At 39.0% G+C, this 14,717-nt stretch overlaps 1 protein-coding gene across 1 annotated transcript in view; it reads left to right on the forward strand.

Annotated features, from left to right (window-relative positions):
- The first annotated feature begins 940 nt into the window (after positions 1–940).
- The window catches only part of LOC101175313 (sodium- and chloride-dependent taurine transporter), a 32,294-nt gene continuing 18,517 nt past the window's right edge, over positions 941–14,717 (forward strand). Inside the window, exons 1-3 of the mRNA XM_004068901.4 lie at positions 941–1,188; positions 10,754–10,983; positions 11,107–11,241. Coding sequence (XP_004068949.1) covers positions 10,755–10,983; positions 11,107–11,241 — 364 coding nt within the window. The 5' untranslated portion in view covers positions 941–1,188; position 10,754. The remainder of the gene's footprint in view (positions 1,189–10,753; positions 10,984–11,106; positions 11,242–14,717) is intronic.

Below are 14,717 nucleotides of genomic sequence, written 5' to 3' on the forward strand. Positions count from 1 at the left end.
ACATAGAAATTGTATGGATGAAGTACAAGATTGTATATATATGTATGCATCAGTGTTTACTTTTTTAAAGTTACCAGATAACTGTGTTGACATTATCACTTGAACTATCTGCTGAGTCATAAAACTTGAAAAAGATCTGATTCTTTGCAGCTACCCGATGGCAAGAAATCTGATAAAAATTCATCTCAATCATCTGATTTCTGTGTGCATGTATACCTGTTTATCTGTCTTATTTTTTCCCATCTGAGCATGTTTTAAAATGGACATACTAAAATAAAATACATGTGGACAGGTGCAAGAGACACATGATGAACAATGGAATAACATAAGCGTCTAAAACTAACCGGAAGTTAGACTTTTCATCACAGAAATAAGATAACCTGAATCACCTTTAGCATATTTCGTTTCATTAACAGATTATAACCTAAAGGCTTGTGATGGTGTTATCAGATGTGTATTCTTCTGATGACTGTCACGCGCTGTGACGGGGCGTGACTACACGACTCATGCGCGCGCTCAGCGGAGCCGGATGGAGGAAATTGTGCCGCTTCACTTGAATGTCGCTCCGTGGTGCTGCATTCAAATGATGCTAGTTTGTTTCTGCTGATTGCGTCCCACGTGGATGTGTGGTGTTTTAGGTAGTTGCTCCTTGATTTTTATTGGAAAATATAGTATCCTGATCAAAGCTGCACGAGTCAGAAACAAGTTTATGGATGTTTAGGTGTGCCAGACTTTTACAGTTGTTCTCAGTAATTGTGTCATGAAGAGCAGTTTGTTGCATTTATTTTGTGAATCCTGTAGAATAAAAGCGAAATTTAGCATTATTTTACCAACTTTAGACGCTAAACTAATTGTTCTTCTGAGATGCTCCCGGAGCGCCGAAGCAACTAAAGTTTCCGAGGTTGAAGGAGGTCCGTGAAGGCAGCAGAGACACAGCTCTCCTGTTGCTTTGAGAGGAGGCAGGCCGGTGATTTTCCACTGCCGCTGATGTCTCTGGTCCCTTGGTTTTAGAGACAAAGGTCAGAAAGAGAAGCTTATAAATAGGCTAAAATTAAGGCTTCCGACGCGTCCAGGCTTCAGTCGAAAACACGGACACGACAAGACACGGACACGACCGAACGGACACGGGACCGAGCGCAAAGGACATTTAAGGACAAAATAATATCACACATCACATCAACGGAGCAGGTAAAGAAATAAAAACGGCATCATTGCTGCACGGAGGCGAAACACAACAGAGAAATGCATCTAATGCTCCGCTGCTTTATTTGGACATTTCCTTTAAATTATATTTACAGTTTGGCGTTTTTAAACCTTTTGATGGGACTGAATAAAATGGGTTTCTTTGCAAAAATGACAACCCAAAAAAAGTTGATTTGCATTGAAGTTAAAAGAAGTGTTAGGTCAGAAATGATGCTAGGTGAGACGTGATGTTTGGAGGCAAAGCTACAGTTTCCATTTTGATGTTTGAGTTTCCCTCAGTTTTATTTTATTTTTTAGTGTAATTTATCAAAAAAAAAAAAATAGATATAACATTGAAATATTTGTAAAAACGACTCGAGTTCCTGCCAGACGTGTTTTAGTTTCGTATCTAGCCGCTAATGTGAGCGTTTTTTTATTTTTGCATTTTTATATTTGCCGGAGTCAGAAAGGGGAAGTGGGGCGCTCCGCGCGCTCAGAGGCACGCGGAGATGCTCCTCGCGCTGCCTCTCTCCGTCTCTCTTCCTGCTTTCTTTAATTTCCTCTTTCCTCGACATGTGCCGTGTTTTTCCTCTTCTGCTCGGGGTCTTCTGGGGTCATATACTTTGTTCGCTTTGTAATTGTCTTTAGAAACAAATCATATTGGTTCTGAGAAGGCTACACGTACCAAAGTTTACCCATTTGGACCCCCTTTTTTTTTTGTTTTTAACCAGCACCTGATGCATGGACAGTGTGTCAATGAACAGGAATGAGTCTGAAAGTGGCTGCTCTTTGTTGTTGTTGGTCTGCAACCCGTTTTTGGAGCAAATCTGTTTCAACTTTTAATTCAGAATTCTGCTCCTAAATAAAAAAATAATAATATTTATATTTATTTTATATATATATATATATATATATATATATATATATATATATATATATATATATATATATATATATATATATATATATATATTACTTAGTGTTACATACTTAGTGTTTGATTGCTTAAAATTCCAGAGTGATTTTATTGCATTTGTTTTTTTGCTTTGTTTCAGATCATGTCTTTTCAAGTTTTAATTAACTCCTACGGCTGGAGGTCTGGTCAGACAGATGTGTGTTTGATTGTGCATGCTCAGTGTCAGCTAGAAAAGCTCATTGACCAGCTAGTGAATAACAGTCTTTGTGCTTTTATCTAATCTACTTTGTTTCTACTGTTGGTTTGCGTGGAAGTAGCTAATTTTTTTTCATGTGAAATTGGTTGTGGGGCCTAATCTGAGAAGTGGTTTCTTATAGTGTTGTTTTAAGTTGCCTCTTCTATATCAGATTTATTTGGGGTTGTTGTTAAAGGGAAAAGTTCTTAGAGGTGTAAATGTTTCTTAAGTTAGGCCCTGCTGAGCGGACGCTTGAAGTGTGAAAACATCAGTTGTTTTTTTGTTGATTTAACTTCCTTTTAGTCTGTACTGAAAGTGTCTGCTTTAACAAGCAGCTTGTTTGCTGTTGAATCATTTATGAACTCTGCAACCTGAGGTTTGTGGAGTGTGTGCGAGTCTTGGTGAAATCTTAACTGTGGCTCCAAACATTTAACGGAGGGATGCAGGCTGACTGAAAGGAGGACACAGTTCATTTGCACGGGTTTCGTTTTGCGTCCTCGCCTTCAGGTCGGGCTGCACGTTTGCTGACCACTCAGAGCAGGATGAGAGGCTGACCCATATAGACCACGTTAGAGCTGCTCCATTAATTTTGTATGAAACTGTGTGATTGTGTGAACTGCCATTTAGAAGCTGGAGATTTTTTTTTCTTTCTTCAGCTCTACGCTGGGTCATAAATCTGACTCGACATGGCAGCTGAATGTGACGGCAGTAAAGATGGCGATTAACACCCAACGTTGCAATAAAGCAAAATGTTATTGGAGGCAGTATCACTTAACCACATAGCCCGAAGGCCAAGGATGTAATGTTTAACATCATTAGAATGATTAAGGTAGTGCTTTTTCAAGCAGGGATGCTGGCGGATCAGCCCCCCCTTGTGGATGCTCATTACATTTGTCCCTGTATACTGAAGTTTTTCCTTCAAACAGAATAAATTAATGAAACAAGGAAAAAGAAGCTCATACTAACAAAAATCTGACACATGGAGAGTGCCTCCTGGTGTTCATCCATCAGAAATGTTTACTTCATTTGGGTATGGGGGCTGGTTTTGATATTGACAATGAAAAAAATCATGAGTTCACTAAACATTTTTTTTATATAAACTCCGCTTTTGTACGTTTATTTTCAATAAAATGTACACATTTAGGTAGGCATACAAATAATTTGACTTCTTCATCCTCACTTTGGTCCCAGCAAGTTATAGCTTTTTAAAAAATAATAAATTAAATTGTTTTTACCCAAAGTTCAGACTGAGCAGTGCTAACTTAGGGCATAAAAATGTAAATTTTCAGTTTTTAAAGATGTTTAGGGAGATAAAAATGCAAAAAAATTGTTTACAACTTGTTGGTAAATGTAACCTTTCTTATGTTGTGTTAAATCCCTTCAAATATATGTTTAAATTAAGGAATCAAATTAAAAATGAGCGCATTTTATTGTATTAAAAAGTATTTTTTCATGTCTTTTTCTTGTGATTTTTTTATATTTTTCCTTCAGTCGTACCTTTACTTTCCACAAACCCCTCATCTTCATGCAGTTTCTTTTCCTTTCTATTATGAACTTTCACTGCTCTTTAACAGCCTTTTCTCCTACAGTTAATATTTACCCACATTCCTTTACTCTTGTGTTTTCTCTCCATTTTTTTTGTACTTAACCACATTTTTCGGACAAACTTTCCATTACCGTCAAATGGAACATGGAATAAAGCCGAGCTGAAAGGATAAGCTGAGTCATCAGAGAGGGATGTCAGAGGATGATAAAAAAGTTTAGAGAAAAAAAGAGGAAGGAGCCCAAGCTTTGTTTACTTCCTTGTTTGGATGTGAAGTGTCAAAGCTTGTTTTCAGGCGGCCCTAAATGCGCACGTGTCGTTCTGAGACTTAAATCCAGCCTTTACAGACACAGAGGAATGAGTTTGAGCCCTTAAAAGTCTATTAAGAACAATAAAACTCAAGAATGCTTGGTGTGGTATGTAAAAAAAAAATGAACAGCATCAGAAGAGGAGGATGAGGAGCAAAAGAGGAAGAAATCAAGAAGTCAGGGGAAAAAATGAGATGGGGGATGGATCAGTGGATTTAACAGGCTTTCAGTTGAGTGGAAATGTAAATGCTCTTAAAATAGTATGTGTGTTATGTAAGTGGTTGGGCAGTGTGTTGTTGGCTGGATAATGAAGTTGCTGCATGAAAGTCCACAGTTACGGTCCCACATGATCTGTCGAATTGCAGGACAAGGAATGAGCCTGTTTTAACTGTAACACAGCACTGTTACATCGGGGTGACTGACACAAAGCAACAAAAACCTGAGCCCTTCAGATCTCCACACATCTTCTGGCCCAAAAATGTTACAATCCTTAGTGACACCACAAAAAAATGCAAGTGAAGCAATTGAAAAAGTCTCTTTGCTTGAAGTATTTTATACATTCTTTATGAAGACTGTATCACATAACCTGGATAAACCCAAAGGTCAGGTGACTTCGACCATTTGAAGCCAGATTTTTCCAAAATGGAAAATCAGAACCAACACTCCTCTTAGATGTTGGCAGACTGCCAACATCCATCTACCAAATCCAGTCTGAATTTGATGTGTTAATGTTATGTTTGTTTTTTGTGTGTGTTTTCTTCTTCTTCTTTATTTTTTTGATCAGTGCCCCATTGACCAGGAGAACCCCCCCCCCCCCCTTGTAGATTTTCTTGGTCCAACTGCAGAATAACCGACTACATTGATCAAAACTCACTGAAGTCAGACTCAAAGATGCAGATGAAAATGAAATATACTAGTAGTGCATTTTATAAAATACATTTATTTACTTTTTACAGTTCAAGCTTGGTGTACTTTGTGTAGAAAGATAGTTTGAAGCAGATCCCATATTTTGATGTAATTATAGTTTGAGAAAACGGTGCAATTCCTCATTTCTAAAACAGAAATCATGTACAAATAAATGAGGTACTTTCATAGAATATCATAGTTACTGGTGTTCTTTTTGCCATTTGGGGCTTTGATGTTACTAAATTTTAGCAATTGTATGTTTTGCAGCTTTAAGGAAAAGCTTAGATTGTAGGATTGTGTTACTTTTAGCAATTGTCCAAATTCTTTTTTAGGACCAGCAAGTAATTAATGGCAAGTCAAACTAGGGGTTTGAATGACAAATCATGATGCTCCAATTAGTTGTGGTTTCTTGATTAAGGAGTGAAGAACTAGCTGCCAGAATGTACCAGAATGCATGTAAGATATGGCTGCACGATATGAGGAAAACTTGCGATATGCGATATTAGTGATCCATATTGCGATAACGATAAATTTGCGGTAAATAAACAAATAGAAAAATAAACAAAAACATCATTCCCATTTCATTGCAACAGTTTAAAAATTATACTCCAAATGACCCTCATCGACATGGGGGACAAACGTCAGGGTGGCTAACCCTGGTCCTCAAGAGCCTCAACCTTGTCTGTTTTCCAATTCTCCCTAGACTGCTCGATAATGATAACCAAAATCAGGTGTGTTCAGTCAATCAGGATGTGAAATCACTTGAGTCAGCCAATCAACAGCAAGCTGGTTAAGGAGAGCTGGAAAACAGGCAGGGTTGAGGCTCTTCAGGACCAGGGTTAACATAATAGGCCTCCATCTGATTGGTCAACAATGGGAAGGCGTCCATCTGATTGGTCAAAGCATAAAGGGATTTATTTGATTCGTTAAATGCTTCAAGCTGCTAGAAGATTGTTTTAACACATTTTGGTTTTGCGATTTATTGCGATATTCGCCGTCTTTCGCGATATGCATATTGCAGAGCTGGATATTGCGATAACGATAAATTTGCGGTATATTGTGCAGGCCTAATGTAAGACCATGTATTTTTCAAAAATTTCGCTCCGCGCCCGCCATATCACTCAAAGAAAAGTTCAGGCATGTTTTCCTTGCCTGGCTTTCATCACTGCTCATTGTTCTCACTGATGGAAGGGTTTTACCCAAAATTTCTCCATGCAAGGCCCCATTTAGTCGCGCTGTACCCTTAACAGGAAAGCAGCTCCAAAGCATGATGTTTCCACCTCCATGCTTCTCAGTAGTTGTGGTGTTCTTAGGATGGAACTTGGCATTCATCCCCCTCCAAACACGGTGAGTTGCATTTATACCAAAGAGTTCCATTTTGGTCTCATCTGAATACGTGACATTCTTCCAACCCTCCTCTGGATCATCCATGTGGTCTCTGGTGAACTGTAGACAAGCCTGGACATGTGCTGGCTTAAGCAGGGGGACAACCTTTTCCCCGCCAGCTCTCTGTGGGTCATTAACCTGCGCCCCCCAAGTATTTCTGAGATGTCTTATTGTTCTCATTTATGCCTCACCTGGTGATCTCAGGTGATCTCTTGAGCCTCAGATGGAAGGAGATTGGAAGTGATCTTGTATATCGTTAACTTTCTAACAATTGCTCCAACAATTGATCTCTTCTCACCAAGCTGGTTGCTGTTTGGTGGGATTAGTTCATCCAGTCTTGTTCAAGTTTCCCCAATCTTGTCCCAGATGTCTTTAGACAGCTCTTTGGTTTTGTCCATAGTGAGAAGGTTGCAGTCTGACTGTTTAAGGGTGTGGACAGGTGTATTTTATACATATAACCAGTTCAAATGGGTGCCATTAATACAGGCAATGACTGGAGGATAGAAGAGCTTCTTTAAAGAAGGAGTAACAGGTTTATGAAGGACAGAATTCTTGCCTGTTAATTGGAGCACCTTGAAATAACTGTAAACAGGACTTTGCATTGCTGCACATCAACATCAAGCTGCTATTGACTCAACACCTGTGTACACTGAATGTCTTATTTTTGTTTAGTCCTTGCTGGGTTTCCTTTTCTTACTGATGTTGCACTTTGGTTATTTATTTATTTATTTATTGGGCATTTATTTGGTGAACTTGAGTTTTTTTTTTAGCTTTGAAATAATTAGGGTGATTGTCGATGCTACAAACGCAATTTTCTTGTTTGAATAAAAATGAAAAATAAATTAATCTTGAACTAAATACTTATTTTCTGCACCATTATAGAAATAAATTCTTCAAAAATCCTACATTGTAATTTCTTCAATTCTTTTTTTTACATTCTCTCTCTCTCTGAGTTGAAGTGTATCCAGACATTTCTCATCTTTTTGCTGGGACAACTTACAGAATCTGTGACTGCCAAATACTTTCTTTCCACTCACACACACACTTTACATCCACACACTCCCTCTTAAAGGACAATGTTGAGTCACCAGTGAGCCTAATAAACATGGATGAGCTGTAGGGCAACACTTAAACAGGCAGGTTTGTGAAGTTGTTCATATGGCAGTTTTTGCCCTTTTTTATTTGAATGTGTGATCAACATTTAAAGACATTTCCAGATATATTTTTAGGCTAAAATATCATAGGACAGAGTTTTTCACATTTTAATTAAACCCATGGAAAGTATAGTGTGTCCGAGAGCTTTTTATAATCAAAACTGTTAGTTTGACAAAAAAAATTAAAAAAGTTATGTAAGAAGGCTTCTCTACATTAGTGAGCTGGCCATTGATTTTGAGTAACATCAAATAGTCAAAGATCATGGACAAGGAATAAAAAACAAATAAAAATAAAACATTCCTTAAAAATTAAGTATGATTGTCTTTTAATAAATTTTGGGTCTGATTCAGAGCACTGACTGATGTGTGCAAACAAAGGGTTGAAAAGGAAGTTCTCTCCCAAAAGGCTTGGTGTTGTTCATCAAACTCCCATCAGCCACCTCTAACCCGTTCTGAAGAGCAGAAACTATAGCAGTGGTTGCAGAATCATATGAAGACCAAACTGTCCTGAAGAGGGTTGTCCTGCTTGTTTTCCACATAGTCCTGCACTACCCGCTGATGATTACCTGGATCAGGTATGCTCCACCAATGAGAAGCTGTAGGCACAGCACTTGAGGCCTGGAGTCCAACACCCAGTTGAGTTAGGACTGGCCACAATATTGCAGCAAGGCTGGGGAGATGGCGTGTAGACAATGATGCCAGTGTTCCAAATCCCTTTCTTTCATGCTGTAAAGGGATAATCTGTTCTTTCTGCAGCAAAATTATATTCATGTATTACAATGTGCCATCTCATGTTGCAAAGAATACTCCTTTGTCATTGGCTACTAATAGTATCAATGCAAACCATCTTATGTGTGCCCCTTCCTTGAGGTCTTCTCTAGACTTGGCTCGTACAAAACATTTATCGTCAGTGCGATATCAGCCTGTACAAGACGGGTACAGCAAAAAAAACCATTGCAAACTGCAATCAATGGTTTCCTTAAATGTTTACAAACTTTCACATGGAAGCTTGAAAAAAATCAAATGGCGCCCTTTAGGCATTTGACCAAATGGATTGACCTCTCCATGTCGTTGACCATCAAATGGAGCTCTTTTATGTTTATATTTGCCCACCTCCCACGTAGACGTAGGTCATTGAGAGTTTAACTTGAGCTGTGTTGGCTTTTAAACCGAACTGTCACAGTGAAATGGAAATGATGGAATTGTTGTTTTTTGTTTTGCTATTTATTCATGTGATTGCAAGTCATATTGTCATCACAATATTGATCACTAATGTCCCACACTGCACGTTTTTCTCATATCGGGCAGCCTTACTCAAGACAGAAAAGTCCAAGGAGAAAGATTTTATTCGGCAAAATGGAATAATTTACCATTGTTATAATCTTCAATGGAGATCATTGCCATAAAACCAAATGTTTTACCCGTTTTTTAAATGAATTATATGTATGTGGTTAGAGGATATTCTTGGTTGAATGTGTGTTTTTGTGTCAGTAAAGCAAATTTGTTCCTAAACTTAACTAAACTGCTTATCCACTGGGCAGAACACTTCTTTTCACCAAACTAACCCGTTGATAACTTCCTCGTGAACCCCAGGATTTTACTTTTGATATTATAGACTTGATACAAAAATGAATTGCTAGACAGTTGCTCTTCATTTACCCTGGTGTCTTCATTAAGTTTATTGGGGGCAGACGGTGTCACCCAGCCTTTGCAGCCATTTTAATCTGTCTGACACACCTGGTAGTGGAATCCCAAGATAAGGTTTTGAGGTTCCAGATCCTCCTTCTGTGACCTGAGTTGAACTGTGACACTTAGTTCAAGTGGTCTAGCTGATAAGCTTCAGAAAACAAGTTCATAAAAAGTGACACAAACTCATCTGAAGTTTGACTTCTTCCCATCACAGTCACTCCTGCTCCTTTAGAAGGAAATTGGTTTTAAAATACCGCTACTGACTAAAAGAATTACGACTGACATGTCCTTTTGCATTCCAAGATTTAATCGCTAAATGATTTCCCAAGTCTCAGATAGCACAATCCCCAACAAAACAGGCAGGTTTGAATGGTGATCTATTGGTTCTACAGAAAAAAGGAAACTAAATTGTTTCATTTACAAAATCTGTTAATGCTGAAGTACACCGGCATACATGTACTTGTAACAACATACTTTCCTTTTCCTTCGAATCTACACAGAAAAAAAAATGATGGACACTTTGAGGTAAAAGAAATGTAAAAATGTAACCACAACTTTTAACTTACCTGTGCAAAAATATGCACTGTTTTGTAAAATTGCTTAGATTTAAGGTGAACATGGTTTTAATCTGATGGGATGTAAACTAAAGGATCATCATCTGAAATGTTCTTTTCTGTCAAATTTAAATCAAGTGGATGAAAGGCAGGGAAGTCATTAATGCAGCACAGTCTGATAGGAAGAGATAAGGATGTGGTATTTTCCACAGTAATAGATGAGCTAAGCATGTCTCCTCCTCGCGTCTTTGTCAAAGTGACTGTCAGGTTGACATTTATCAACGGCTTGCATATTCAATACAACACGCTTTGTTTCTTTGCTGATCCGTAGCAGTCATTCAAGTGAAATGAGAGTAAACAAAAGTAACATTTCTTAGTCTTTTTTTGTATAGACAACATTGTCCATGTGAGCTAAAGGTTGGACTTTGCAACCTTCCATAGTCATTTAATGTGTGATTTTGTTTTGTTTCTTTGTTTTGTTTAGTAAAAAAAAAAAAAAAAAATATGAGATGAAGCTTAAGACTCAAATTTTTTTTAAAATGAGGATGAACGTGATTATAGTTCCCTAGTTTAATTGTCTTCATTATAATCAGTTCAGAAAATAAAAAATAAGAAATCATCACGAGCCTCTTCTAACATTTGAGACTACATGAAAACCATTGAAAAAAAAAGACATTGAAGTTTTCTGTGCTCCATGAACTGCTCCCTCTTGCTTTGGCAGCAAAGTTTTTTTCAGGAAGTGACTTAGTGGTTTGCTGATATCGTTACGATCACTTGTACTGTCTTCGCCACTACTATGAACGTTTTTGCATCAGTAACTCTAAAACTAGCGGTACGTTGCGATCTCTTAAGACTAACGTTGCTGCTTCTGTCTCTGCAGAATGGCTCAGAAAGAGAAGCTTCAGTGTCTAAAGGACTTCCATAAGGACACTCTAAAGCCATCTCCAGGCAAGAGCCCTGGCACTCGGCCTGAGGACGAGGCGGAGGGCAAACACCCCCAGCGGGAGAAGTGGGCAAGCAAGTTGGACTTTGTCCTGTCTGTGGCCGGCGGTTTTGTTGGTTTAGGAAATGTCTGGCGTTTCCCGTACCTCTGCTATAAGAATGGTGGAGGTAAGACTTTGAATTGATGTGGACAGCCATTAAAAATTCACACAAACTGTCAAATCATTTTTTTTTTTGGCCTTGTTTGTGTTGAGGTCAGTTAATCTGAATGTCTTTTTTTCTTCCATCAAGGTGCTTTTCTCATCCCCTACTTCATCTTCCTGTTTGGCGGAGGCCTGCCAGTCTTCTTCCTGGAGGTAGCCCTGGGTCAGTTCACCTCTGAAGGTGGAATTACCTGTTGGGAGAAGCTCTGCCCCATCTTTACTGGTGCGTACCTGCTAATGAAAGAATTCCACATCACAACAAAGTAGCCTAACATTTGTGTTTATACAAGGCATCTGCCTGATGCGTTTGCTTTCAATTCAGTCTTTCACCACAATAGTGATCTGTGTATGCTTCCATAACAGTTTTTATCAGCGTAAACATTTTACAGAACAGCACAAATTAGGAATTTGAATTAGCAATGTGAGCCGGTCTGAGTTTCAACAACTCGTACATAATAATATAGATAACACCAATGTATAAATCAAAAGGATGCCAATACTTCTACAGCTCTTTGCCAACTTTTAATTTTATGAATTCTAAAACTTTTAGAACTATCTTCAATTGTGCTGGATTCAAGAGCCACTAAGATGCAGGGAACACAAACAAAAACTGACTTAAAAACCAAATTTGTTTGACCTAAAATCTTGTTAATTTTAGGCAGGGCGTAGGAATTGGTGTTGCCAAAGGCAACAATTAGTCCTGAAGTTGATGAGTGACTTCTTAAGCACATACTGCTTTGATTGGTTTGACAAATGAGGGCCTGTGCTAATTCAGACTAGGCATCATTTCAACAGGTGACTGCAAATATTCACGCCGTTTTTAGTCATCACCATGTAGAATTAATAAAAAAAAAGAAAAAGAACCTGTGCCTAATCCATTTATCAGAGATTGGCAAACTGAAAGGACTTTGTTTACATTTGTCGGAAAGTAATGAAAGTTTTTAGCTACAGCAAACCATGAATTGCAACAAATTATTTAAAGGGGTTCTAGAACCGTTTTTTAGGTTTGTTAAAAGGGCTCTTGTCTTAGAAAGTATCACTTACCTTAAAAAAATGGACCTACTGAGCGATCCAGCCCAGTTGTGGCATAGAAATGTAGCATGCATAAAGCACACAGCAGTATAAAACTGCATTTAGGGATTATTTACATACCCGCCTTTACATGTGAAATGAGCTGTTACTATGCTAACAGTGGTTTTATTATCAAGGATCTATGGATAAGCATAGCCTGTTATCATTTGCAACTGATGACTGTGGTGCAGGAAAAAGGCAATCTTTCTTATTGTCCTTTGTGGCACAGTTTCAATTCAGCCTTATTTTGCCACCACTGCAAGTCATATACCTGTCCCATAATCTGCTTCTATGCCCCTTCTCTGTATAATGTGTTTCACTCTTAATTCCAGTCTGGAATACGGGTGTAGAAACCATTAACTATATGAGAACCAAACTGAGTGACCCCTCCATTTTCTCCTTCCAAAGAGGAAATACTCCAAGAAGCCAAAATCCCATAGACTTCTACTGAGAAATAAGTGCTATTACTCAGTCATTATATCTGACAGAATAACCATTCTTGCTTATCCCATTTTTTAATAGTTTTTTCTGTAGTGCAATTTTTAATGTTAAAAAACTGGCCAGTCAGATTATGTAATAAAGTATGTGGTCTCAGGTCAAAATGCTGTGTAAGGTGAATCGGTCAACAGTCCACACCTTATGACCGATCATTCCAAACCATGAGGTGCTGAAGGACAATTGCAACTAATTCTCTACAGACTTGATTCTTCCTTTTACATTGGCTCCGCCCTTAGCTCTGAATGTGACTCCACCCACTTCCACACCCTTTCCAGTATCTTGCAGAGACCCATCTTCTGCTACTCTCCCATGACAACTTTGAAGGTTCTGATCTCCTCCAGACCTCGGCTCTGTTTTCACACAGCAATAGCTGCGTAACAGAAGGCTGAGTCACACAAGAATCTCCTCCAATCAGGCTGCAGAGACTTTACTCAGCAGCCGTTACCAGGCAACCAGGCTTTCACAGATACACCATATACACTGAGGCTGCTATTTCACTCTAACCTCCTGGATATCGCACCTCGTCTCATAAGTCTCATGAGCTTTTCCCGTAGAGCACTGAAATGTCTTCTTTTATCCTTCCGTCTCTTGTATAAGCAATAATCTTCACTTTTCTGAAGTGCTGTTCCCCGTTTTCTTGCCTGGTTTTGATGGCAGCTTTTCTTAAGCATTTCTTCTCACCTCCCCCTCTCCTCCTGTTCGCTTCCGTCTGAATAAGGTTAATGTATTCAGCACAGTTAGCTCCCAGGTATATTTGTCATTCCGTTTCCTTGAACCAAGCGGCATATTGGACTTGCTCTTCAAACCTGGAATGTTATTTATGCCACAGCTGTTTCACCATCTTCAATAAATTATTTACTTCATCCACTTTTCTCACTCTGCTGTGTCGTGTTTGTTCCTTTCGGGGGATTTAATAAGTCTGGCACGCACAGAAACACACGCACACACACCAGACACGCCGCACAGAGTGTCCCGAATCACAGGTTGTCATGGCAACACCACAGCAACACATCTGAGAAAAGGAGATGGAGGGAGAGTGTGTGGAAGCAAAGAATTGGTGTGGTTAGATTATTGGAACTGGCAGATGGATTGATAAAGACAGAAAAGATAGAAAATGAGAAGATACGTAAATAAAGACGTCTGTCACCTCCTTCAGTTTGCTTTAGTTTTCTCCAATTCTCTTTTTTTCCTCCCTGAAATAAATAAAAGATGTAAGATATTAGAAGTCAGGGTGGCGTAGGTGGGATTATGACAGGTTGACGTCAGTATCACGTCTATGCAGGACGAGCTGACAGAAAAACCTCTATTGGCAGATTCAGTTTCAACTGAGAAGATGGACGCGTCTGTGACGGACAGGGCCAGATGGAACAAAGCATGAATAATTAACGAGATGAAAGGAAAACTGCATCTCCGTGGGAATTTTATAAAACCAATATGATGAATACTTTTAAACCCCCCCCCCCCCCCCCCCCATTCCACTCTTCCACTCTGGCCATTATTGCTGAAAATACAGTTTGTTTGTTGAAGACCAATGATGACCACCACTGTCTGCATTTTAAGCAATTCTCTTAAACTTCCCAACAGGATAATTAGCTGTGTCACAAGAGAGGCGAAGCTTGAACAGTGGCATTCTTGCCGGCTTATTTTCTAACTGTGACAAATTAATAAATAAAGGTCTTTTTGTTTCCACTTCCCAAGAAAAGATTCTCTGGAACAGCAAGTAAATCCTCTCTAAGTGAGGTCAACTGGGGTTAGCAGATGAGCTTGAGATGACATCATGGAGGACGGTCTGTTTGTTTGATCAGCACTGTACCATGTTATCCAAGTGTTCATGACTGTGTCCGTGTTGGTTCGGGTTGGCTGTTTATTGGCCGAGTGGACAAAAAGAGGTGATGCTTAGGCTTTTCTCGCGATTTCATATGAACTGAAAGCCCACAGATGGCCAACAAGGATGAGGAAGTTTCTCTCAAACGAACCCAGACGGCTCTCAGCTCGCACACACAGATGGCCGGTGACGTTGAAGGATATTAATTTGGATGAGTGGCCTCTGTTGGCTGTTAGTATGCATGAACATGACTTGTTAATATAATTAGGAGCTGCTGTGTCTGCAGTCTTTACTTGACCTTTAAC

The sequence above is a fragment of the Oryzias latipes genome, chromosome 5 (assembly GCF_002234675.1).
Source record: "Oryzias latipes chromosome 5, ASM223467v1".
NCBI classification, from domain to species: domain Eukaryota; kingdom Metazoa; phylum Chordata; class Actinopteri; order Beloniformes; family Adrianichthyidae; genus Oryzias; species Oryzias latipes.